The 25,838-nt window shown below is 44.3% G+C and overlaps 1 protein-coding gene across 1 annotated transcript in view; it reads right to left on the reverse strand.

The window, feature by feature from the left end:
- Positions 1 to 620: 620 nt before the first annotated feature.
- LOC121443641 (multiple epidermal growth factor-like domains protein 10) overlaps positions 621 to 25,838 on the reverse strand; it is a 152,435-nt gene continuing 127,217 nt past the window's right edge. Inside the window, exons 14-25 of the mRNA XM_041645466.1 lie at positions 23,346 to 23,492; positions 22,074 to 22,208; positions 21,471 to 21,599; positions 17,435 to 17,563; positions 15,225 to 15,353; positions 13,104 to 13,232; positions 11,786 to 12,022; positions 10,240 to 10,367; positions 9,186 to 9,309; positions 6,687 to 6,731; positions 5,731 to 5,937; positions 621 to 4,692 (exon numbers count right to left, since the gene is read on the reverse strand). Coding sequence (XP_041501400.1) covers positions 4,472 to 4,692; positions 5,731 to 5,937; positions 6,687 to 6,731; positions 9,186 to 9,309; positions 10,240 to 10,367; positions 11,786 to 12,022; positions 13,104 to 13,232; positions 15,225 to 15,353; positions 17,435 to 17,563; positions 21,471 to 21,599; positions 22,074 to 22,208; positions 23,346 to 23,492 — 1,760 coding nt within the window. The 3' untranslated portion in view covers positions 621 to 4,471. The remainder of the gene's footprint in view (positions 4,693 to 5,730; positions 5,938 to 6,686; positions 6,732 to 9,185; positions 9,310 to 10,239; positions 10,368 to 11,785; positions 12,023 to 13,103; positions 13,233 to 15,224; positions 15,354 to 17,434; positions 17,564 to 21,470; positions 21,600 to 22,073; positions 22,209 to 23,345; positions 23,493 to 25,838) is intronic.

Below are 25,838 nucleotides of genomic sequence, written 5' to 3' on the forward strand. Positions count from 1 at the left end.
ATACACACAAGAGAGAGAGAGAGAGAGAGAGAGAGAGAGAGAGAGAAAGAGAGAGAGAGAGAGTTGCTCTTTAATTGATCTCATCTTTGAAAATACGAACTCAATCTTCTTAATTATTTTCCCTGTTTTAATGTTCCACTAATGAATTTTTAAAGTAATGTCATTTTTAGTTCCAGGAATCTCTCTCTAATCCCATGATTATATTCCCTATGAGCTTCACTCTTATTCTAGGTGTTTCCCCTGTGGGCCATCACCTCTTTAGCAAACATCTGCCTCCAAAAATATTTACAATATAATTTGTAATGGTAGCAAAATTACAGTTACGGAATATCAGTGAAAAGAATATTATAGTTGGGAGTTACCAAACCTGAGGAACTGCATTAAAGGGTTACAGCTTTGAGAAGGTTGAGAATCTCTGTTCTGAAGGGAAAGCATACATATTTCCAATTACATACAATAAAGTGCTCTGCTTTCTAATGTACAGGCTAAATACTATGGAGCCACGCGTGACAAAGTGTCAGTTTTCTAACAGCGTCATGAATGTTTCTCTCATTTGTCAACAGTCACATGAAGAAATAAATACTGCTTTAGAGCTGTTTTTTATCAGAAAGTTTATTGCATTCATCTATAAACCTACTTGGCAGAATAAATGACAGCAAAACCAATGCTGAGGAGGTTTATCATCTTTGGAAAAGAGAGATAGCTTAACACTCAAAACGTTAATTTTGTTTGCTGTTACCAAGTAAACCAGACTGCGGTTGGAATTTTTTTCCTTTTAAAATATATATAGATATTTTGCAATTTGCTCACATCAAAACAAAGCTGAGACAAAATAACGAACAGGGCTCTATGGGGCAGCTTACTGTGTGTCATCCCATGCTTCATAACCAACCACTTCACACCAAGCCTCTGGACATGTCCATGGTATTAAAACTTTAAAATCAAAGTAGCCCTTAAGTGTTTCATTGAAATAATAAGGACATGTTACCCAGAGATGGAACATTCATTATTTTAAAACCACAGCCCTTAAATTAACTGTTATGATTTTTGTCTTACTTGAATTGTAGAGCTCCAATATCAATGTGAATTATTGGTGATATTATGATGCTTATGTTGGACTTTAATATTTGGTTGAAAAGTTCCCCAGGACTGACCACTGTTACAGCCCACTGAGGTCCAAATGACCATATCTCCATAAAGTAGCCTGCATTTCTCTAGTCAGCGGTCCTTATGCTGATGGATTTGGCTATGGCACGCTGTGCTGCTCTGTTACAAGCTTCTAAAGTCAGTTTTTCTGTACTTGGTCAATACCCACAGAAACATTGCTAACCACATTGAATTCTGTCTGCTACTAGTACTCTACAGGGATGGGCTCATGTCTAACACTGTGAATAATTATGAAAATTCCCTTATCATACAACTAACCACAATGATCATATTCTCCTAATGAGAGCAAATATATGTGTTATCACTTGGGCAAGTTTGGGTGTAATGCAGTAAATGAGAGAAATTTTAAAACATCGACTTCTAGGCAAAGAGTAGCGGCTGGCGTCACATTCTCATATGGCTGTCGCGTGCAAGACATGGCAGGCTCATTCGGTGCTTTTTGCTTTCTGCCACAGGAGACTGGAGAGAAATTACAGCAAAACCTCTAGAAAATAGATTCCTCTCCAAAGACAACGAACGTGGGATTTATAATGTCTGAATTCTGAAGTGTTCTGACTTAGGAAAAGTCTCACAGAAACTGCTAGATAAGCTCTAGATAAGGGGCAGGACAGCGGCTTGTGTTAGGATGCCAGTCTAGGATGCGGGTCTAGGATGCGGGTCTAGGATGCGGGTCTAGGATGCCGGTCTAGGATGCGGGTCTAGGATGCGGGTCTAGGATGCCGGTCTAGGATGCGGGTCTAGGATGCCCGTCTAGGATGCGGGTCTAGGATGCCCGTCTAGGATGCCGGTCTAGGATGCGGGTCTAGGATGCCGGTCTAGGATGCAGGTCCAGGATGCGGGTCTAGGATGCCGGTCTAGGATGCGGGTCTAGGATGCGGGTCTAGGATGCCGGTCTAGAATGCGGGTCTAGGATGCGGGTCTAGGATGCGGGTCTAGGATGCCGGTCTAGGATGCGGGTCTAGGATGCGGGTCTAGGATGCGGGTCTAGGATGCCGGTCTAGGATGCGGGTCTAGGATGCCGGTCTAGGATGCGGGTCTAGGATGCCGGTCTAGGATGCCGGCCTCAGTCAGACTCTACAGGGTAGCTTGCTGCTGCCGGCCATTTGGAGTCTTCCTCTGCTCTGTAGGCTTTCCTTGTACGCCTTTGCACACAAAGCTTTCTTTTTCCCCCCAAATGGTAGAATGAAAAATATAAACTTATCTCCAGAGAGTAACAGGGAAAACTCAAACTTACCCTCATGCTCAAAAAGAGAAAAAAGCAAGTGCTCAACTTTTTTATTCATTTATAACCAAGAAGGACTCCTGTGGCTGCTAACCCATGTGTCTGTTTAATGTTTGTTCCCTAGGAAGCAGTCAATGCTTAACTACTGGGGGAAAAAAATCAATTGTTTCTAAAGTATGCTCCAGCTAATAAAAGAGAAATTGCCCTAAGTGTGTTTGCTGCAGATTTATTATTCACCTGACCAAATTACCCCGTCATGACAGGCACAGATGTAGCATGCAAAATGATAGGATGTTCCACCTGGAAGACTGACCAGACCAATACTTTATGGCTCCCGCTAGGAGACAGGCACGGAGCAGGCCATTATGAATGGACTCCAGCAGAAGGCTATGTAGGGTTTCCTATCTTTAGAACATCAGCGACTGCTACATTCTGCTATGATATTACATCGCCTTTCCCGTCCTCTGCAGGCTCGTGTGTGGTGATGCTTTCCCGTATCACATTGGCATTCTCACGAGATGAAAGCCCTGGGGTAAAGATGTGTCTGCAATAGTGTGCGCCGGGCAAGCCTCTGTTCTAATCTGCAGGGAACAGCTCATATTTAAACCAAATGCAGGATGATTTTTAGTCATGCCTGCATTTACTATGAAAAGTGTTCCAGTTTAGATGGTCAGTTGTCGATAACCCCGTGATGGAAGTCCTTAGTAACGTCACCTGTGGTACCTGCTCCTTCCTGAGTTTAACCACGGAAAGAAGAGCTCCACTGTGGGCTCTAGAAAGTTCCATTCCAGTGATCTGCTATGTACCTACGGCTACTATACTGTGTTAGTAACAGCCAGTTTAATAAGTCCAAATTGTATATTTTCATTTCCTCCCTCCAAAAGAAAAACGATGGATTTGTATTGAGCAGAAAATGAATGGCAATGATGCAACAAACAATGGCCATAGCATATTCTTGCAATTTAACAATCCAAACACTACAAAACATAGAATATACAACTTAATGAAAATACAAACTAAAGAGGCATGGGTACATGTCACATTAGCAATGCAAAAGGCCAGCTTAAGCATAGTTTCTCTAAATCAACAATTAAAAAGGAAAGTGCCCTTTTCCCAAATATGAACAAAAATATTTCAGTCACTTCTAGGGGAAAATTAAGGAGAACATTCCTCTAAGTCTATATTACAGCATGTATTACTAAAGGTTTATCACACCCAAGCATCTTACACTTAAATGTACACCCTCTGGCACTCGTCACACACTCACTCGATCAAAAATAAAACCATTGCATCTTTGTATTTATGAATAACTGATAAGGTATGAATCTGACGTGGTGAATATGCATGGCAGAGACAGCAATTAGAATGATGTCATGAAACTAACATGGGCCAAAGATCAAACAGAAATATCACATTTATGTACTGGTTTCTCCAATGCTTATGCTATATCTAAAATAATTTTAATTGTACATTTCTCGTTCTAAAAACAAAACCTTTTTGTATTTAGATTTGTTCCCATGGCTGGTGTTTATTAGAAATTGATGCAGTTTTACTGCCCGACGGACTGCTTCCTCCCATGATCATACACTGCCTATGAAACCGAGTCCAAATGGAAAAACATGATGTAGAAGGACCCGGGAATATGTTCCTTGCCTCCTACATGTTCAGTAATTTCCATGGTCACTAAGTAAATGTGTGGTAACCTGAACAATCCTAGGGGTGTCTCTGTGATGGTAAGGACAACACATCGATAATTTTCCAGGGATAATTACAGTGTCCCCTCAAGCCTGTGTCTCTGAAAGGTTTTGCCAAGTTCACCCCATCAGCTAACATCTTACAATAAGTCACTGGCTTTGCAGCTCCTAACCTAACCGCAATGCGAAATGATGAAGTGCTCTCCTTCCAGACCACCTGTTTACAACACACCATGCTGGGCGTCGGCCTCAGCCGGGAGCTTTCTGGTATGTGTCCAACAACTGCTTATTGGATTAGTTCACGTCATCTGCAGCATCAACTGGAAGATGGAGATCTCAACAGCGGGCCTGGAAAGAGTTCCAGCGCTCACCCAGAATTCCTTGGATGTCATTCGCTGTTGCCGCTGCTGCTGCTGCTGCTGCTGCTGCTATTGTTGCTGCCGCCACCGCCACCACCACCATGCTCTGTCTTGGGGGAGGTTGAACTGTCCCTTACTGGCAGCAGGTCATAATGGCAAGGGATGTGACTGTTCTTTGGAAGGTCATATGGATCTTGGGTGAGATGACCATTATTGCTGAATACTCCTTGAACAACACTTACTGTAGGTTCTGTAATAACCAGCAACAACAACAATAAAAATTTTAAAGATGATGCTCTTTATTTCAAATATAAAACATAACAGAAGTACTTTATAAAAATCTACGGAAATATTTTTTTAAATATCTTTTGTAATCTTACAGTGAAGAGAACTCCATAGTTATTCACACAATTGGCACCCAGAAATAGTATTCAGAGAAAAGGATGTGGAAATCAAGAAGATGTGCAGAAACCACAAATATGAACCATTGTCTCAAAATACCTTGGGAATAACCTAGCCCAAGCCCCTGACTCTACAGAGAAAAGTGTTCTTAGAGGTTGCCTCAATTTATGGAGATACTCAACATGTTCACAAGGTTAGCCCTAAACAGTGAACTGAGTTCTCATTATATTGCGATGGGCTTAAAGAAGAGTTGGGGGATGCCATCACTGACAATAAATAAATAAATAAATAAATTTACTGTAGTTTCTCCATTAACAAGATATTTTATACTGTATCTATGTACAGAGAGACTAAAATAAATATCCCTCCTATCAAGTCAACATTGGCAGCACTGTTTTATTTTTTTTCCCAAATGACATTCACAGAAGGCACTCAGAATAAGTATAATTTTGTATTTAATTCCTCATAGTTCATACCAGAATCATATGAGACTACATCTGACATATTACGCAAGTTTAAAATAAAAGTGTTCCAGTTCTGCTAAAAGCATTGCGTTAGTATCATGGATACAGCCAGGAAATGGAGTCACCTGTTCCGTCCCCTCGAGCTGTTTGTTACCTGCTGTGTTAACTAATATATGGTTCATATGCTCCTTCACATGGGTGCTAAAATATTTACCATGCTTGTAAAACAAAGATGATGGCCATGTGGAAAATAAGGGAAATAAGTTTAAAATTGCTAAATGTCGTTTCCCTGAAAAATTCACTTCATATCAATTAATACGATCTTTGTAAAACACAGTCGCGTATAAAACACGGGCTTACTTAGAATTGTTTCAAACACGGTCTTATGCCAAGGTTCTTTAAGATGTGGACAGAGAACTCACCAACTTCGTAGACATTCCTGTTGGCCGAAGTTGAGTTATTGATCTCCGCATATGGGGAGTCTCTCCGCGCGGGTGACTTCATCTCCACATAGCCACACTCGGAGCTTTTAGGCAGGAGTGCAGGTGGGTCTTTAATTGTGGCATACGGGTTTTCAGAGCTGCTTAGGGAGCAGTTGCTGGAATTATAGTCAGAGTTCTTTCCCAGATCTGAGAAGGAAAAGGGAAGGAAAGGAGTAAGTGCGGTTCACGGGCACCGTCCTTTCTGGGTGGTAATTTCCTTGGGCAGATTACTTTGTTTGCTTTATGGGTAGGTTTCTCTAATGGTATATGCTAAAAACAATGTGCACTTTCTACTTATTTTGAAGACCATTTGCTATAAAATGGCCCATCTATAATGTAATTTTAACTTCCCTCTAAGGGGATTGCTATGAAAAGTGTCATGGGTCTGGTTTCATTTCTATGATCACATTCAAATACAATTAATTCTGTTCTGACTCTATGAGGAAATTTACTAGTTAAAGCCTTTAAATCAATAGTCAGGAGTTATGGCCCAGAAACACAGGCTATTTCTAGTATCGTAGAAAGAGGAGCATTTCTGCCATGGAAACTCTCTGTAACCCTTCGGTACTGGATAGCGCATTGCTCAAAGCCATTGTGGAGGGCTGGTGTTAATAGCCAATCCTGTCTTACTGCCTGCTGCTTCCCAATCCACATTTGTCTCTCCCAAGACATTGTTTCATTTCAAGAAAATAGGGATATTCCCTCCAAAAACTGAAACGTTTGCCTTCTCAAATAGATCTGCTTATCATCAGTCTCTCCATATCCACCAAACACGTTGGTGCCTTATTACAGTGACTGTCACATTGAAAATTCCAGGCCATCTTAGTTAATTCCACGTTAGCTTGTTTTAAAAATTGTTTCATTCTCTGAGCTACATCTTCAAATCTACACCGTACCTTTTAAAGACTTTCCCATGTAACTTCTCTCCAGTCCGAAAGTGCCTGTGAGGGAGAAGGGAAACCCAGCCCGTGAGGACAGAAAGGAAAAGGAAACAAGCCCCCATCTCACATCACGGCAGGTGATTGCTCCAGCGTGAGTCACCGTGGCTCTGCTCTGAAATCTCTGCACCCCATCAATCATGCCAGGGCCTGGACCCCCGTGGGCAGTAGGCATGGATGCACACGTCTCATCCTTCACCTGCTTGTTTGCAGGGTTTGGGGAAAGGTAGAGGAATGTATATAGGAACAGAGAGACAAGCAGAGAGGAAACAGCAACCTGAACCAAGGCTGAATAATGCGAAGGATGTAGTCGAGGCTAAACCCGAGAGGTCACTCTCTACCAGCTCCTCAAGGCTCTGATGGTTTTTTCACACAGTTTTCTCAGTAACTAGGATTCAGCTGTAGCATCATCTGCGTTCTAAGTGCGTTGACTTTAACACTTTATCAGTCAATGCTAGAACCTGACCATTTTTATTAACTTTTATTTGAGATTGTTGACTTTGTCAGGTTTCTTGAGGGTGGGCATCTGTAGAGGAGTCTACCCTAGACAAAACAAGTAGTTGTTTTGTTTTCAAATATCTGAACTTCATGGAGGTGGCTGTTGGTTTGGAATAAATTGCTCTGCTCACCCTGGGAAAAATGAAATCTGTTGGCGGTGAACATTTCAGCAAACACTGAAACCAATGAAGCCGTAAGCACCTTTGACAGAGCATCAGACTGTAATCACCAATCCATAGCACCCAAATTCCTGAGAAGACACAAAGTCCCCTCTGGTCTGATTTTTTTTTTTTTTTTGCCACCTCGTGTAAATGCTACATTGCCATTCTGGTGCTGAACGGGAGACAAGGGTCCCACTGGAGCCATTGGGAGAGAGGAAAAGGCACTTAGCTCCTCTCACTCCCTAGCCACATAACTTTAGGGCTTAGCTCCAAGCGTCAGTCTTCTCTTCCTCAAAACCTGCACTCCAGCCTTACATAGCTATTCTCACCATTAAGTGAAATAGAACACACACACACACACACACACACACACACACACACACACGCCTTGCAGACTTTGAAGCACCATCTACATGAATGGAGTTTCAATTACTGTAACACTTAAGTTGTCAAAACACCATCAGCATCAGCCCTTCAGGATGTTTTTTTTTTAATCTTTCAAAGCAATGTTAAGGACTTAGTTAAAAGCAGAAAGGGGGAAGGAAGAGGGGAATGGAGGGAGAGCGAGGGTAGGGGAGCATTCTTCCATGGCTTCTGCATCAGGTTCCTGCTCTGACTCCTATGATGGATTGTACCCTGGAAGTGTGAGCTGAAAGAAACCCTTTCCTCCTCTGAATGGCTTTTGGCTAAAGGTTTGTCATCGCAGCAGCAGAATGAAGCCAATACAAAGGGGGTGCACACATGCCCCTTCCTGGATTACCAATCTTCCCCCAACTAACGAGCAAACTGCACCATGTGCTGGGCAGTGTACCCCAGAAGCTGGCACCCACAATTCGCGATCAGGAGGTCCTCAAAATTAAAACAATTTCCTAGTAAAATGGTATTACTTGCCTGTCATTTTAGCTCTCTTTCGGGTGTGTGGAGGGGTTTCCCCGAGGCTGTACAGGGTGCGCTCCACAAATGACTGGCTACAGAGCAGATGTGAGAATTTGGCCATTTGCTCGAAAGCCAGACAGGAAATAAAACTACGAGGCAGAGCCAGTCTTCGCATTAACCCTCATGGGAAGGGGGAAGGAGAACGCAGTTTTGTAATATGCTCTTAGTGGATTGAAATGAGATTATTATTGCCAATTAGCTAAAATAACTATTTTTTAAGTTTCTCAATTTTTAATTTGCAATATGGTAACTATCAAGTAGCCATAGCCTACAACAGCAAGGGGCCCTTTGGGGTATTCAAATAAATGTGTAAGAATATAAATCCATCCTGATTGCAAAAAGCTTATGGACCACTAATCTCATGATTGTTTCCACACCTGAAAAAGGGGAGAGATGTTGAAGGTGGCGTTCAGTAGTAAGAGGGAACACGCTGTCATTTTTTTTTATTTTTTTATTTTTATTTTTATTTATTTATTTATTTATTTTTACCAAGGGAGCCTACATCATGGTAAAAGCTGACAGGGTTCAAAGGCCAGTTCTAACAGGTTTTCAAAACATGTTCCTGGGCCTTGTGAAAATCACCCCAGCTTTTTATGGCTCATTAACTGTCACATGGAGCTGAGAACTACCTCTGGATGAAGTTTCTAGTGGGCAGAGATGTTTGTCTCTCAATTCTGGAGCAACGTAATAACTCAGAAAGTGATCATTGAACAAATAAGACATTAAGGCTAGTAGTAAGCCCTATAGACGAGTTAGACCTAATTCCGTTATTTAGGCATGTTTCTGGTGGGTGGCTATAGCGCGCACCCAGCAGGATGAGTGCTTAGACTGTCGAGAATGCGCATGCGCTTGTGGGCCTCACCAAGCTCATTGACGTAGCCGCCTTGCTTCCAGTCGGCTGGTAAGGTCCCCGTGCAGTCCACCAAGGCACCTCTCTTCCTCGGATTCTCGTTTTTAAGATTCACAAAGAGCTGGTTGTTTTTCGACTATGAAAAGAAAAACACGATTTAAGAGGAGACCACACTGGGGGAAAGCAGTTTCAGGGGTTAATGGCAAGGCCCTTCCCTCAAGGGAGGGGAGGGGAGAAAGAGGTGAGGGGGCTCATTCCTGGCTGAGTGGACATCTCTCAGTACTCATGACCTGAAGGGCTTCATTTCACATTGTCACTTTTTACCAATTAGACTTTGTTTGAGCTATAAACGAAGAATTCTAAAGAAAAGTATTGTGGGTCTGAGTTCTATCACAGTCTCCATGCTGTGGGTCGCCAGCGCCTTGGCCATTCTGCTAAACATGCGCATGTGCCTGAGAAGCCGTACGAGATGGGATGGGACGATGAGCATGGCATCTGGGCAACACGAGGTTCTATTTAACTCTCTGACGCCACCGTGAAAACCCAGCAGTGTCAATAATGGCAGTGGATTAATGTCCCCCCTCTTTTGTTCTGTTCCTTCTTTCCCTTATAGAGAGCTGGACAGTGATGAGCCAGAAGATGGAGCCTGGAGACAGTGGGAAGGAGAGTTTGGAACTCAGAGCATCCTGGGAGATTGCAGAAATACAGGTGGTCGGAAAGGATTGATGTAGTGATTTCACAATAAGTCTTTATGCTTTTATTAGCATCATCATGATTAAACATTGTTTTTAATCTCAGGTAAAATTAGGAACACAGTGAGGCCTGTCGGCGACGAGACCTTAATGCCCACAGCAACAGTGGAGGAGGCTGGAAGCCATTATTACTTAGGCCCTGTTGAGTTCCCTGGAGATGCTAAGACACACTTAGAGGGTAGTTAGGAGAATCAGGTGTGCACGGTGCACAAAATAACTAGGGCGGCAGGGGCGAGCTGAAGACCTCGTGAATGTGTGTTCTTTATCTCTCTCCCCTCCCCACTTTCTGATTCTTGGGGCATTTTTCCCCTCACCTTGGCAATGGTCAACCTGTCCCTGTTATTGACATGGGGGGATGAGGCACACTGGCTGAGTGTGTGGTAGCTGGGGTTGGTGAAGTAGTGGCTGTTGGCATTTCCACCATTGCTGTGAGGCAGGGTTTCTGCAAAAAGAGAGGAAAGGGTTAATTGAAAATGACAGTACAGATGTTTCCCTCTCCTGCCCAGCCTACTCCTCAAAGCCCCTGGAAGAGCAGATGCCCACTATTGCCTCTTTGGAAATTGTGAAGGCATTGGCAGAAGACCGGAAGACCGTTCTTAGCTTTGGGACCTTAGTTTGGGAAGAACAGAGACAGCAGCCCTTGCAACAACACAGCTGTACCCACTTTCTTCTTTAAAAACACTTGATTTCTTGACACAGTACTTCTGCACGGAAAATATACTCTTTACATAAATTTCCTATTTTGCATATTCTGCCAGAATTATAATATTTATAAGCATATCGCCAGGGTCCTTCAGTAATTGTTCAAGACCGAGTAAGATTGTCAGTTTCTTCAATTTAAGAGTTTACTGCTTTCGAAGGTTGATTGGATTCAGAACAGGTGTTTATAATGGAGCGCCTTGGTTCTCGCTCATACCGCAGGCTTGTCTCCTGTATGACTAGGCTCTCAACAGTTACTGCTACATGCAGGTGCAGAGACGGAGGATGCGGCAGAAGCACACACACCGGAAAATGCGCCGTCTCTCCTTTCCTCCTCCCCACTCGTATAGGACAGAGTTGGGATTGGCTGTTCAGCAGATTCTATCCACAAAGGAAACTGCTTAAATATAAAGCAACCATTCATCTACCCCAATTTAAAAATCCTCACAGAAGGGGTGGAAGGTGGCTAAGTGATTCAGGGTGCTTGTTGCTCTTCCAGAGGACGCAGGTTCAATGCCAAGATTCCAAGCACCCATGTTGGGTGGCTCACAACCATCTGTAACTCCAGCTCCTCTGGGGATCTGTCTGCTTCTTCTGACTTCAACAGTTATCTGGATACACATAAGCAACACAGGCATGCATACACACACACATACACACATGCATGCACACATGCATACACACACACATACACACATGCATACACACACACATGCATACACACATGCACACACACACATACACACATGCATGCACACACACATACACACATGCATACACACACATGCATACACACATGCACACACACACATACACACATGCATGCACACATGCATACACACATGCATACACACAGGCATACACACATGCATACACACATGCATACACGCACACATACACACATGCATGCACACATGCACGCACATACACTCAAACAGTAAATCTTTTCCAAAAGCCTCTGGCAAAACTGAAAGTGGTAATTTTACTACAGGTGAAATGTAAACCACATCTCTAGGCACATGGGCTTCTTCCGAACACGTGGTCACCTCCCGGAAAATAGCCAGACACAATGGACACACAGCCAAACACCAAATTTCTGAAAGAAGCAGGCGAAGCCTAACTTTGCGAGGCAAGACATGCCGCCCTGCACTGCAGTCCTACCTGCAATGGTATAATCCGCATTGATGACCCTCATGGCAGGGGTGTAGGTCACCGCTGGCATGCTGGACTCTTTCCTCTTCTGCTTCTGTCTGTAGATAATGAACAGTGCCAGCAGGAAGAGCACAACAAGGACCAGGATGATGATGCCCGCGATGGCACCGATCTGATAGGAATCAGCGGGAAGGGCCGTGCTGGTCCGGCTTAAGCTGTTCAGGTTGCCCACGATGATGACACCAGCTAGGAGAGGGTGGAAACAGGCTGAGTGTGGATGACGGTGGGTGTTATAAAGGTCTGCTCTCTACGTGAAACAAAGCATACACACTCCCACTGGTCTAATGCCTAGGTGTTTTCACTCCATGAAACACTAATTTGGAAACAGAGCAGGGGAAAAACAGACATTCTTCGTTTTCAGATGTTGTTGGTGCCTCTGTTCTTGACTCTAAGCCCCTAGGAGGCAGGGTCTGAACCCTGAGATTCAGGAGCAGGGATAGGAGCAACTTGTGTATTTCATATTAAACACAGACTGGCAATTAAGCTTGGATAATGATTTATCTAACTTTTGTTTTGCTTTAAGCATTATCTAGTACTGATCCTACACTGGAACAAATCCTAAATGCCCACTTGTCTAACTCAAACTTTCACTTATCTTTAACATTTATTTTTTATGACAAGGTTTCTCTGTAGCTTTGGAGCCTGTCCTGGAACTCACTCTGTAGACCAGGCTGTCCTTGAACTCACAGAAATTCCCCTGTCTTTGCCTCCCAAGTTCTGGGATTAAAGGTGTGCAGCCCTATCGCTTGGCTTATCTTTAGAACTTTTAAGAGGGATTTACCTTCTAAACCAGCGCAGCTCCAGTATAACCCTAGTGCAATGGGCCTCTTACTGCTAGAGATACTGTCCTCTGAAAAGCTATTTTGAATAGCAGAAAGATTTCTCATGATAGCACCTAGTAACAACACCTGATTCAGAAAACCGTGGTTAAATATATATGGTTTTATATGTCAGTTATGCCTAAATAAAATTTAAAAAGTTCATGAATTTTAGAATAAGAAAAGCATGGCATCGAAGCTGTGACATTCTAAGCATTAACTCCGTGACCTTGGGGCCACTGACTACCTTCTGTAACTTTGACCCGGTTTCCTTATCTATCAAAGGCAGCAAAAGCAAAACATCCACCCAGCAACCACATAACTAACCAGCTAAGCCACATACGCTTCCATGAGGCTAACCCAAGATAACCCAAGTGAGAGTACTCAATACTGGTGTTCGCGGTGGCCACACACTGAGAGACGGCCCTTGTCATTTACTAGTGCTTTACCTTGGTCACAGCGTGCTCCTTTCCATCCTGGACTACAGTAGCAGGTGCCAGTGATGTGATCACAGGTGGAGTTGTTCAGACAGTCACAAATCTGGCGACAGCCATAGCCGTATGTTCCCGCGGGGCATTCTGGGAAGGAGACGAAGCCATATTTCTCAAACTTCCCAAGGAAATGAAACTATATTTCCCAAGTCCGGAGGATCCAGACCAAAGCTGTCTTCGTTGGTGTGCTCTGTGTATCAGGTGCTGAGCCCCACCCACAGGTTTCGGCTTAGAGAGACCTGTGCCACCCGAGGTGTGGGAAGCCAGATGGTGGTTCTTGAGCCATGATGGGGATTCACAATCCTGCTGCTCAGGACTGAGCCAGTCAACATTATGGCTCAGCTCCTAACACATTTAACTGCTGAATGCCCACTTCTCTGATATATATAGAGAGGGTCTGTGGGACCCCGGTGGAACGGATGAAAACATAAGAAGCAAATTGATGTGACTCCTACAATCAGATCTGTGGGTCAGAGGGAATGGGACCCACAGTGTACACTAGAAATGATTCCTAGAGAGCACACATAATTTTATGTAGACTCTGGAGCTCCTCTTGAAGACACTTGGGTTAGCTCTCATTAGGAGCAGTTTAGGTTATAGTCTAGGTAAGTGTTTCACTTGATATAGAATGCCCCAGTGTAGACTCGGAGTCTAACACAGTAGGACTCTTAGGCTGTGCTCTAATTTCAAAGAAGAGTGCTGGTGAAAGGAATCTAAATCTGAGCATCTTCGACGCCGATGTTGTTTGCGAAATGAACAGCAGGGGGAGATGTGTCATCACTACCAGGTCTAGCAACCAGGATTGCTGGTTTTAAGCACTGGGAGCAAGCTTCAAAAACACGGACACTTTAATCACTGTAATACCACATCCAGAGAAATCACGGAAGAGGTTTTCCTTAAGAAGACATTAACTGGTTGCCTGGCATTTGCATGCACGTCGGTTTAGAGCCTGTGCTGATTTCTAGGCCTGGGTTTAGCAGGCATAGAAAGCATTATACACAGGGATTGCTGCACATGTGACTCACTGTGACTCTGTATCCCTTTTATGACCACCGGGAACAGTGACACAGGACTGACATTGTGCCATCTTTGTCTTGAACAGGCTCTGGGAGGCTCTTGCTGTTTTTGCAGGAGGGAGGTTCTGTACAGACATGCTATGCATCCGCACTTAAGGCTGAGACCTCTGAGCTGCGCTGGTTCTATAAAGCTGGACTGGAAAGGAGGAATGTTGATTCTACCCACTAATGCAGGCCATTCCCTCTCTACCCCGAGTCATCTTGGGGGCCACCTTCCCAAGAATAAACTCAGTGGTCAGTGGTAACCTCTCGTTTTGCCCTGCCTTGGGGCCTTTAGCATCAGAGAGTGGGCCGCAGACAACTTTGGCCTTTCTTGCTTCATCTTCAGTACTGAATAAATATCAGAAAAAAAGAATAGTATGTTTATCTTACATACTCCATTTGAGGTTAATATTCTTGTAATCTTGGGAGGGAAGGTGGCAATTGAAACAACAAAGACGGGGGTTCCTACCGTATATTCTCCCTGGGTGAGACTAAGAGAAAACATACAAAGGCAGAGTGTCGTCTTGAAGATTAAGATCCAGATGAAAATTTGATAGTGGAAAGAGTAAAAGTCACTGTCAAAAGAGTGGCAACATTTGCCTGGACTCATTCCCATGCCCTGGACCCCAGCATTTCTCCCTAACCAACGTCCTCCCACGTAAGTCTGGATTCACTACTGCCATGAAGGAAGACCAGACATCTCCGTTAAGGCTCCAAGCCATCATCTTCCAAAACTACAAGAAGGAGGACAAGCCAGAAAAGACATAATGGAAAAGTTGAACCTGCCTTCATTCTTACAGACTCTCCCCTTCCACCCAGAGCGCTGGGTGTCACTCAAAATCTGGAGGAAAGACAGCCGGCAGGGATTCTAGCAGGGAGGTACTGAGAAGAGGAAGTGGGCTGTGCTGGTAACTAACCATCGCCCAGACAACTGGAAGAAGCAGCGGCCCTGCTGCCTTTGCATCTCTGGCCCTCCAGAAAGGTGACCCAGGTGCCCAGGGAGGCCACACAGGGTACTTACTCTGCTCGCAGAGCCGTCCCATGAATCCCGTGCGGCAGGTACACTGCCCTGAGATGTGGTCGCAGTCCGCTCCATTCTGACACCGGCAAATCAGTGCACAGTCCTTGCCGTAAAACCCCAGAGGGCATCCTGTGTGAGGAGGGAGGGCAGAGGAAGTCAGAAGGGTGCCTGTGAGAAACAAAGCTCCTGCCTGCGCTGACTTAGGGTTGAACTACAAGGACTTGGAATACCTTAAAGAGTAAAGGCATTCCCATGCACCTCAGCGGTCACAGGGCTGTTTAGGACTCTTAAGTCTGGGCTCCTGCAAGGAGATTGCACTCCACAAGCCAGACGCAGAAGAGTTCTCTAGCTGGACGTGTCACCATCACTGGTGTCTTCCTGCAAAGCTCCATGGAGCCCAGGAAGGATGTGGTATTTATTGCCTTTATTCTTCACTCGGTTTCTAGAATCCTGGATTTGAGTTCCCCGGACTGAAGTGAGTACTTTGTAATTTGGTTCTCTTTTAGAGTTGCTTTTACAAGTTAAAACAAACAAACAAACAAAAAACAACTCAAATTCTCCTACTAGTCCGGTCCACCGCGTCTGTTTGTCACTTAAATCATATTATTACCATTATCAAATATATGTGGCAGAATGCCTAAAGAAAGACAGCTGTGTCTCAGAGGTGCTTTGTGAAGGCCTTTAGGTCTTCACGCTACTACACAGCTTCTAAGATTTATACCACCAGAAGCCTGGGGCAGAACATATATGCTCGCGCACAGGCACACGCTCTTGGCTTACATGCATCAGCAGCTACTCTCTAAGACTGCTTTAGGCACCTTGAAGGCTTCAGTACAGGCAGATTCCTCAGTTGTTTCCAGATACCGCGCACGCCTTTTATTTTGCCATTTAAGGGAAGCTCGTATTTTCAGGAGTGGGACTGGCACACAGATTGCAGAAGCCAGCTCATAATGATACCCCCATATCCTACATTTGTTTGATACCCTACTCTGCGCCAAATCCTTTGTGTTCATTCTGCCATTTGATCTTTAACGGCCTAAAAATCCAGAGGTGGGCCTTCCTATGCTGCAGATAAGAACTAAGCCTCGAGTATCCCAAGTCTGGCAAATGGCAGGCGGAACTATGGTCAGACCAGACCCATGCAGGTAATTCTATGTTGTGCTCGGTGCACTTTAAAGGGTCTTCTGCTTAAAGTCATGCCTACCTTTGGAATTATAAATGAGCTCTATGATTTTTCCTAAGGAGTTTGAACATCTTTATGGATACACAATCTTTAGAGAATAGCATTCAAATTTGCCCTTGCCAATTCTGTCTTTCAAATCTTGGGTCAATAGCCATCTCTCCTCCTAGAAACTTCCAGAAGTCTTCTTCCAACTATTCTCTATCACACTTACAAACTAGTACTTAATAGGAATCACCTATTTCCTAACTCCTCTTTTTTCCCTCAACACGGCTGTCATTTAAAGTTACGTTACTGTTGATAATAGCCGTAACAAATGCCTTCCTGGCTTGTTGCTTCACTTAGCTGAAAGCCATGGGCATTTCTCCACAATGTGTTCATCTGGGGGATGCTTGCACATCGCATCTGATTCTAAAAACCACACGGGGAAACTAAAGGGCAGTGTGAGAACGGGCTAGGAGTAAGAACTAGAGGGATGGCTTTGAAAACATGATCCTGGGCTGACATTGTCACCAATGGGCAGAAACACAGATTCACAGGTCCTGGTCTAGACACACTGAATCCGACACCATGGGAGGCGGGCCAGGCATTTGGAGTGGTTGATTCCTGTAGGTAAACCTCATTTTCTCTGTGGGCACACTGTTCACTAATCTACGAGGTGTGTGTCTCTTCTTACTTCCTATTCCCTATCATGGATCCTCACATTTGTACATTCAGAAGAAATAAAAGCACTTCACGTACAGAAATACAGTCTGATAAAAGAAGAGAAAAAGGACATCAATACACGTTAGAAGTGAATTACTTTCATGACTCGCTCCACCTCTCTGTGCTCACAGAAGCTAGCTGAAGGGGACCTGGCACGTGGGGGTTCTTAGACACTCAGAGAAAGGGAGCTATCTGGAGGTCACTGAGTAGGCATCACACACGTGGGAGGAGCCCTCACTCACCTAACATGATACACGCAAACAGGGAGGACATTTCCTCTTTGGTTGTCCCCCCCCCCCCCCCCGGTGACGTCCTCCTTGCTTACTCTGAGTGCAGTAGAGCCCCGTCCATCCAGGCGTACATTTGCATTCCCCGTCATAGGCACTGCAAAAAGCTCCATTGTGGCAGTTGCAGGTGTGGATGCAGTTGGGACCCCAGTGGGCAGGCGGACAGGCTGAAAATCACATCAAGTATGGAGAGATGAATTGGAGTCTCCAGGTCAACACCAAACAGAACATTCCACCATCTCCCAACCTTCTTCCATGTGCTAGGTTCATGACATTAATATGGACAATTTATTCACACTTTAGTTGATAGACAATGTTGGTGGCAATAGCTACCAACATCGCTGACATATCCACACATTTTCAGCTTCAGAGGACTTGAGGGAGCAAGAATTACTTTAAAGATTCAATTGTTAGACAAATCACACTGGACGCCGACTGTGTACCTAGCACTGTTCTAGACCCAAGGAATAACAAAAGACAAAAATGGGAGTTGGAACTCCTCTCTGAACACTTCTATTTTGCAAGATAGCAAAACTATCAGCTAGCAGAGAAGCAGTGCAGGGAAGAGCTGTGGAAGAGAAAGGTGTGATGAGGACAACAATGATGGGGCTCCTCCTAAAGCCCAGCCTCCCTGGAGGGGACATTGAGTTAGGACCAGATGGGGAGGGATTATCCTTATGGCTCCTAGGTCGTGGGCTCAGGGCTCTGATTTTCCTTAGGGCTCCTAGGTCATGGGCTCAGGGCTCTGATTTTCCTTAGGGCTCCTAGGTCATGGGCTCAGGGCTCTGATTTTCCTTAGGGCTCCTAGGTCATGGGCTCAGGGCTCTGATTTTCCTTAGGGCTCCTAGGTCATGGGCTCAGGGCTCTGATTTTCCTTAGGGCTCCTAGGTCATGGGCTCAGGGCTCTGATTTTCCTTGGGGTTCCTAGGTCATGGGCTCAGGGCTCTGATTTTCCTTGGGGCTCCTAGGTCATGGGCTCAGGGCTCTGATTTTCCTTGGGGTTCCTAGGTCATGGGCTCAGGGCTCTGATTTTCCTTAGGGCTCCTAGGTCATGGGCTCAGGGCTCTGATTTTCCTTAGGGCTCCTAGGTCATGGGCTCAGGAATCTAATTTTCCTTGGGGTTCCTAGGTCATGGGCTCAGGGCTCTGATTTTCTGACCCTGTTCTGGTCTCTAGGCTCCAGAGATGCCATTAGAATCTCACTTTATGTGCCAAGGTCACCAGCTGTATGAAGCAGTTTATTCATAGAAATTTCTGGCTGGAAGAAGTAGAAGACAACACAACTAAATCATCAGTGGCCACTGTCACCGGAAGAGCTATTAGAAAGCCACACCAAGCCGGGCCATGGTGGCGCACGCCTTTAATCCCAGCACTCGGGAGGCAGAGACAGGCGGATCTCTGGGAGTTCGAGACCAGCCTGGTCTACAAGAGCTAGTTCCAGGACAGGAACCAAAAGCTACGGAGAAACCCTGTCTTGAAAATCAAAAAAAAAAAAAAAAGCCACACCAATATGGGCAAAATAATTAATTCAATCCCCCAAACAATTCTATTTCTACTACAGCTTTAAGAAAATATTAAAAGGGTGGCTACTTATAATTTCGATCTTATTATCTAATTGAAAACAATAAAGAAAATTAGTGAATCTGAAGTATTTCCCATAAGCATATGTGCCATTTTGACCCAAAAATGAGGAAAAAAATAACAGCTGAAATTCATGGTCCATAGGAGTGTTAGGATGGATTGTCGAAGAAGACATTTTTAAAGATGAAGAGCTTAGGTTCATTCCTGGGTAACAGGAGCGTATCCAAGGTCACACAGGCTCATAGTGGTAGTTGCTATTTGGTACATATGCTCGGCCTCACTCTAAAGGCCACTGTAGGGCTCAGTGTGAAGACAATTAAAATGTCCAATCTCCTCGATGCTGCATATTACCCTCTTTATCCCACACAACCAGTTTCTATAAAAAGAAAAGCTCAGTTTTGTTCTCCTCCACCCAATTCCCCTAAAACCATTTCTTTTATGTTTGTGTTTATTTACTTTAGCTGTGTTTATATGTGTGAGTGAGTGTATGTATAATGAGTGTGGGGGCATGCACACCTGTGTGTACATGGATCTCAGAAGAGGGCACCGCGGATGGAGTTACAAGTGTTTATGGGACAACCCTCCCAGCTTGTTTTCAGGGTGCTTGGATTCAAACTCTGCTCCTCATGATTCAGCAGTGAGAGCTTTAAACCACAGAGTAATCTCGTCAGCCCCAAACAGGCTACTTCTAATGATGCTTAATAAACCTTCATGAACTGTCTTCTGCCCAGAGCATATTTTTCTAAGTGGTCCCTTGCAGCAGGTTTGACTCCCATGTCAGCTGTGATCAGAGATTGGAAATAAAGATCACTTAAGTTTTCCATCCATAAAGGTAAATATAGAGACAAGGCTTCCGATAGTCATTTTGCCAAGGCCATGTGGCCCTTTAAATGCATCCCATTAGATCTCCAAGTCTCTGTTTGCATGGTGAAGGACTTTCCTCCTTTGAAACTAGCTGGCAATCAGCCAAGAAGAAATATTAAGATGGGCCCATAGGGAATCAATGAAACCAATGGTCCCCAGGAGAAGCAAGGCTTGCCAAATAAATCAGTTTCCTCCAGAGCGATTATGGGGACAAGCCATGCTATTGTCTCCATTCACTGTGCTGTTCCCATTTTTGTTCCTTCCAGAACATTCCTCCCCAAATGAGGAAGTGACCAACTTCCAAAATAAAGACTACGTGTTAAAGGAGCAAATTACACCAACTGTGTCCCAGCAATGACATTGCATTTTTGTTTTCCTTCCCAAGCCCTGGATGTTCATTTCTGAGGACCTAGTCCACAATCTGCTCCTGGGCCATCCTGAATCAGAGGCCTTCCATGCACAGATTTGAATAGACGGCAATTGCTTCTGAAGTTCCACCCCCTAAAAGGTTAAAACACAAACTATGAAATTATAACAACAAACATTCCCTTCACTGAAGGCTTACTTATCTCAGAAATAGGGGAGAGCCTGAATGGTTGAAAACAAAACTATCATTCAGACAGAAATATATCCTCACCAATTAATATTTGCTGATTGATAGCCCTATAATCTGAATTCAATGGCCTGCAACCCATGTAGTATCAGAGTCCTTCCTTGACCTATCATATGTGCAGCGTGTTGGCTTCAGTATGAGCTGGTCATGGGCCATGCAGGCTGTGATGGGGAGTAGAAGGGCAGACATATGCTGTCCTTGGTCAAAACCTGAACACTTTGTGAAGGTGACTAACTGAGCCTTTCAAAGTCTGGCTTATGGCCACTGTTCTCTTTTTATGTCACGGGGAGCCTAAAGCCATCAGCAGAATTCCTCTTAGGGTCATACTACCCCCATCTGAAGAGCAGAATGAGAGGCACCTGGGGAGCCAAGACACAGGACAAGATGTGAGGGGCACTAAGGCAGTCAGTCTACCCAGGATCCCAGAAAGTTTCTAAGATCCATATCATTTTGATTCTACTCCTTCATGGCTCCACTATTAAATTTTCTGATGACTACATGATAAAAAGATCTCTAAATGCATCTACTTTTTTTCATCTATAGATATCAGGAATAGAGATATGGCCTCGTTGGTAGAGTGATTGCCTAGCATCCTTGAAGCCCTGGGTTCACTTCCCAGTACCACACAAGACCAAATATGGCTGTGCACAACTGTAATCCCAGCATTCTGGATATGGAGGCAAAAAGAGCAAAAATTCAAGGTCAATTTGGACTACATAGTCAGTCTGAGGCTGGCCTTGGCTCCACAGAACCTTGTATATATATAAAAAAGAAATCAATGAATAGCGAGTCAATGAGCAGTGAATAAGAAAAACAATTTACAAATCTAGGCTCTTCCCAAAGAGCCACATCATTTATTGGTAGATTCTGATAGGTCGTTGTACCGATATCTTAATTTTAAAACTATAGTACTTATAATAGATGCTCAAGGTCACATATTCTTTGCTGACCATATAACTCTCACCATTCAATCCTAAGACACAGGAAATGGATTGGGTGTTCTCCAACAAGACTTACGCTGAGAGCAGTCACTGCCGATCCAGCCTGGGTAGCACTGACAGGACCTGTCGATGGGGTTGCAGGTGCCGTTGTTGGTGCAGGTGCAAATGCCCGCACAGTTTTTCCCAAATCTGCCACTGGGACACACTGTGAACAGACGGAGTTCAGTCAGCTAGAGTTGGAACCCATTTCACAGAACCCTGAGAATGGGAGACAAATTCCAGGGTCACACCCAGCCGCCCGCTGCCGGCCTGCCTCCACTTAAGAGATCATGCATGCTAATCGCAAATAGGCTCACTTTTCCAAACACGTGAAACCAAAGGCCTGATTCTGACATCTCAAAAAGAAACCGGGGTGTTCGTAGAACTCTGACTTGTGGTTTCTCCCTCAGGGAATCAAAATCCTTTCTCACGTTGACTTTTCATGAGTGGATGGTTCCAGTGACATCATAAGACACAGCCAAGGGAGTGTCACGCCAAGGAGGCGTTTCCAATGCTCGGGTCATTTTCAGAATTACCCAGAGCTGGTGGTGGCACCTACCTGTGGCCGTGGGGAAGTCTGAGGACAAGCTTTAGGAAGTTTGATCCTCCCCACGGCTCTCCAGGGTGCCTGGGTGCTTACCTTCGTTGCACAGGGCTCCCGTGAAGCCAGGCAAGCAGTCGCACAGGCCTGTGATGTGGTGGCAGGGCCCACTGCTGTGCACACACTGTGGGCATGTCTGGCTACAGCGATGTCCGTAAAACCCCGGGGAGCAGACTGCAAATAGAATGGAAATGCATAGTTACCTTTCTGAGTTGGGTCTATCTCCTGTTCCACTCAGAGGCCTAGTTAGAATGGAGAAATAAGAAAACTTTAAAAAAAAATGATAATGAGGTGTGGAACAAGTAGGTCAGCTTTTAACAAAGAAGGAAGCCACTAATCTCCGAATTTCACTGGCATGAGGGAATGTCACGGATAGACCTCACTGTCCTCCTGTGGTCGGCTCAAGGCCAGGCCTAGACCAGAGATTCATAGACATTTGTTAAATGAATAAGGAAATGAAGAAAAAAGCTCAAATATCAATGCCCAAATTAAGTATTCCAAGCCATTTGTTGGTCCTTTATTATTTAAGAACCGTGACTGGCAAATAAAATAAAATAAAATAAAATGCTGCTCAAAATTCAAAGACCTTTCTCCTTCCAAAAATGTTGATGGTTGTGGTTAGAGAGAACAAGTATACAAAATGCTGTGTATTTGGATGCTTCCAATACTATATTTGAATTTAAATACAGAATGACTGCATTGAACTCTTAATAACAAAAGAAATTGATCTGAGAAATTACAACTGTGTGTGTAATAACTTTTCTTATTACGTTTACCGAAAGATTTGGTAAAATCTCACAGACCTTTTCTTAATTCGAGGCTTCTACAAAGCAGCATCAACAGCCCCCATTTTTAACTTTGAAGTCTGCTTTCTCCCCAGCACTGACTTTCAGCTTTCTAGTGAGATGTGAGATTGCCTCGAGGTTTGGCTGATGTTAACTTCTGGTAATTGAGGTGAGGCTGACGCCAAATTGCTGAATAAAATATTTACAGGTCAGTGGATTTCTGGAACACCATTTGCACCCTCTGAGGAAGACATGAGAATCGTGCCCTGATGATGAGGCCCACGAGGTAATGAAATCATCATTGGGAAGAAAGGGTTAACGCCCCCATCTGTTAAGTTCCTCCTAGAGGTTGAAAAGAATAAAGTACTTGGGCAAGTGTCATTTGAAGATAGTGACAGTTCTTCAAGGACTGCTGTCCTAGAAGGCCACAAAACATCACTAGAAACTAAACGGTAGAATAGAGACCGATCTACACGCAGTTCCCAGGAAGAGGGGCACAGAGACCATCCCCCTAGGACACACTTACTTCTCTGACAAGAGGTGCCTCGGAATCCGGGTGCGCACTCACAGATGCCGTCGTCAGGAGAACAAGAAGCCCCATTTTTACAATGGCAGGGCAGTGAGCAGTTAGGACCCCAGCGTCCCTCGGCGCACACGCTGTCACAGTGCACACCTGAAACACACACGGGGCAGGGCTGAGGAGGGTGCAGCGCGGGCATCCAAGGACGCTAATACGTAATGGGGTTCAAGAACGGCGCAAGCGCAACTGCGCAGAGAGCACTGGACAGAGATGATACCTGGCTTAAAACACACTTACAATACACAGAGTCATTCAAATGTTAACAAATACCCAGAATTCCCTCCTATGCTGCCAAGGAGAAAATACTTTCACTGAATTGATTTTTCTTCTTTAATAGGAGGGAGCATCGGGAAGCCCGAGGGCTTTGTCTGTTGAAGGCAAAATTTATCAAAAAAAAAAAAAAGACTATTGATTTCCTATTTATCCGCCACCCCCCCCCCCCCCCCCACACACACACATACCCATTCTTTGCTTTTACAGAGAAATGAACACAGGGTACAACGACCAGACAAAGCACAAAATGATTAAATTCTTTTACATGAAGGCAGCCCTACTGGGGACAGGGTAGGGTAAACAAGGAAACACAATCCTAAAGTGCTTCAATGATGTATTGTGCGGGATACGCTGATGTGCTCATATGCATCACCAATTTCATTCCTAAAAAAAATTTGTTTCCATCTGCACAGATAGAGGCAGACTATCCCAGCCAATGCCATGTATGTGCTATTGTCTGAGTCGCTGCTTTGACATCGTATGGAGCTATTTAAGTTTTTGTTTGGGAAATAAAGAAACCTTATGTCAGTCATGACCCAATGAACTAGTTTCTACAGGAAGCTGGGTCTGCAGGAATGAAAATAAAGCCAGGCATTAATGGAGGCGAAAGAGGGTTCTGTAAGTTTGTATTAAAATCCAACAGGGATCTCTTCGCTACATCAGATTCTCAGACCCTTCACCTGCAGAGGGAAGACTTCTGACCATGGCTACACTAGTGACTGCTGGCGTCCGAACAAGTGATGGCGAACACGCGAGGACATGCTCAATCCAGGATTCCAGAAAGTTCACAGCGGCCCTGCCTGGAGGATGCTGGGTAGGCCATACCACATTTATGGTGCCCTGAACCTCATATGGAAGGCATTGTAGAGGACCTCAAATATGTCACCAGCTGGTATAAAGCCATTACTATAAAATGATAAATCTCTGCTTTTTCCTGTCTCCATGTCCATCCCCCAGCAAAGTTCTTAGCTTGGCAAAGGCCAGCCAAGAGGCACAATCCCATTGTCTTCACTCAGGTTAGCAATAGACTTTGATTCCAGAGAAAAACAATTCTGGATATAAGCTGATGAGTGGCGGCTAAATGCCCCCCACAGGATAAATAAATAAAACACGGACCTGCTGTTCTTTCCTGTGTTCATACACACATCTTACTTTTCAAGGTCTTTTGGAAAGCTGAGACACACTTGCGAATTCCACACTCTCTGACTATGAAGAGCCATGGTGTCTCAGGTGATTTTTTTTTAATCCAATACCTATACCATACAGAACTGCAAGGCATTCCAAGCAGCAGTGAACTTGGGAGTAGGTTGCAAATATAAGCTTTGCTTTGCGTCTGAAGAAAGAACTATCAAGGGTAACCTGCCTGGGGCTTTCCCTCAACTGGAATTCAGATTTTCCATCCTCACTGTAAGCCAAGGCTCCTGTTTGACAGCCATGGTGGTAAGGGACCACCTGCTTCATAGATTCAGATGTCCCTCGGCATTTTGACCCAGATCCATTCAGGCTAATCTCAACAAGAAGCCTGAGGAAGTAGAACCCAAATAATTTCGCAGTTAACCTTATAACCATCCTGAAAATTAGTTCTGATTTCTTAATATTTTTTTTAAATGTGGAGTGGGGTTTGAAGCACAAGACTTGGCCATTTAAGGTGTCTTAATTTATCAATTATTGGCCAAATCACATTACACTTAAATTCAGCCATAATGGAATGGAATATGTTTCAGGCCAAAAGTATATGCATGGTTCTCTAGGGGAACAGAACTGATATAATACATTCATATGTGTGTGTATGTGTGACCTCTAATATATATATGCATATTTATGGAGCTTATTAGAGTGGATTACACTTACAGGCTGTGATACAGCTAGTCTAACAATGGCTGTGTACCAACAGATAGTCCAAGAATCCAGGAGTTGTTCAGTCCACCAAGCTGGATGTCTCAGTGTACTCCTGAATTTCAAAGAAGTAGGTTCTAATGCCAGTGAAGGAATGAACTCACTGGTGAAAGAGAGAGCAAGTAGGCAAAGGGTTTTCTTCCATGTCCTTTATAAAGGATGCTGCCGGAAGGCGGGGCCCAGATTAAAGTGGGCTCTTCTCACTTTAAATGATTTAACAGAAAGAAACAAACAAACAAAACAAAACAAAACAAAACAAACAAAAAACCC

Source organism: Microtus oregoni, unplaced genomic scaffold (assembly GCF_018167655.1).
Source record: "Microtus oregoni isolate MIOR12 unplaced genomic scaffold, Mior012 000110F_ref0000174, whole genome shotgun sequence".
NCBI classification, from domain to species: domain Eukaryota; kingdom Metazoa; phylum Chordata; class Mammalia; order Rodentia; family Cricetidae; genus Microtus; species Microtus oregoni.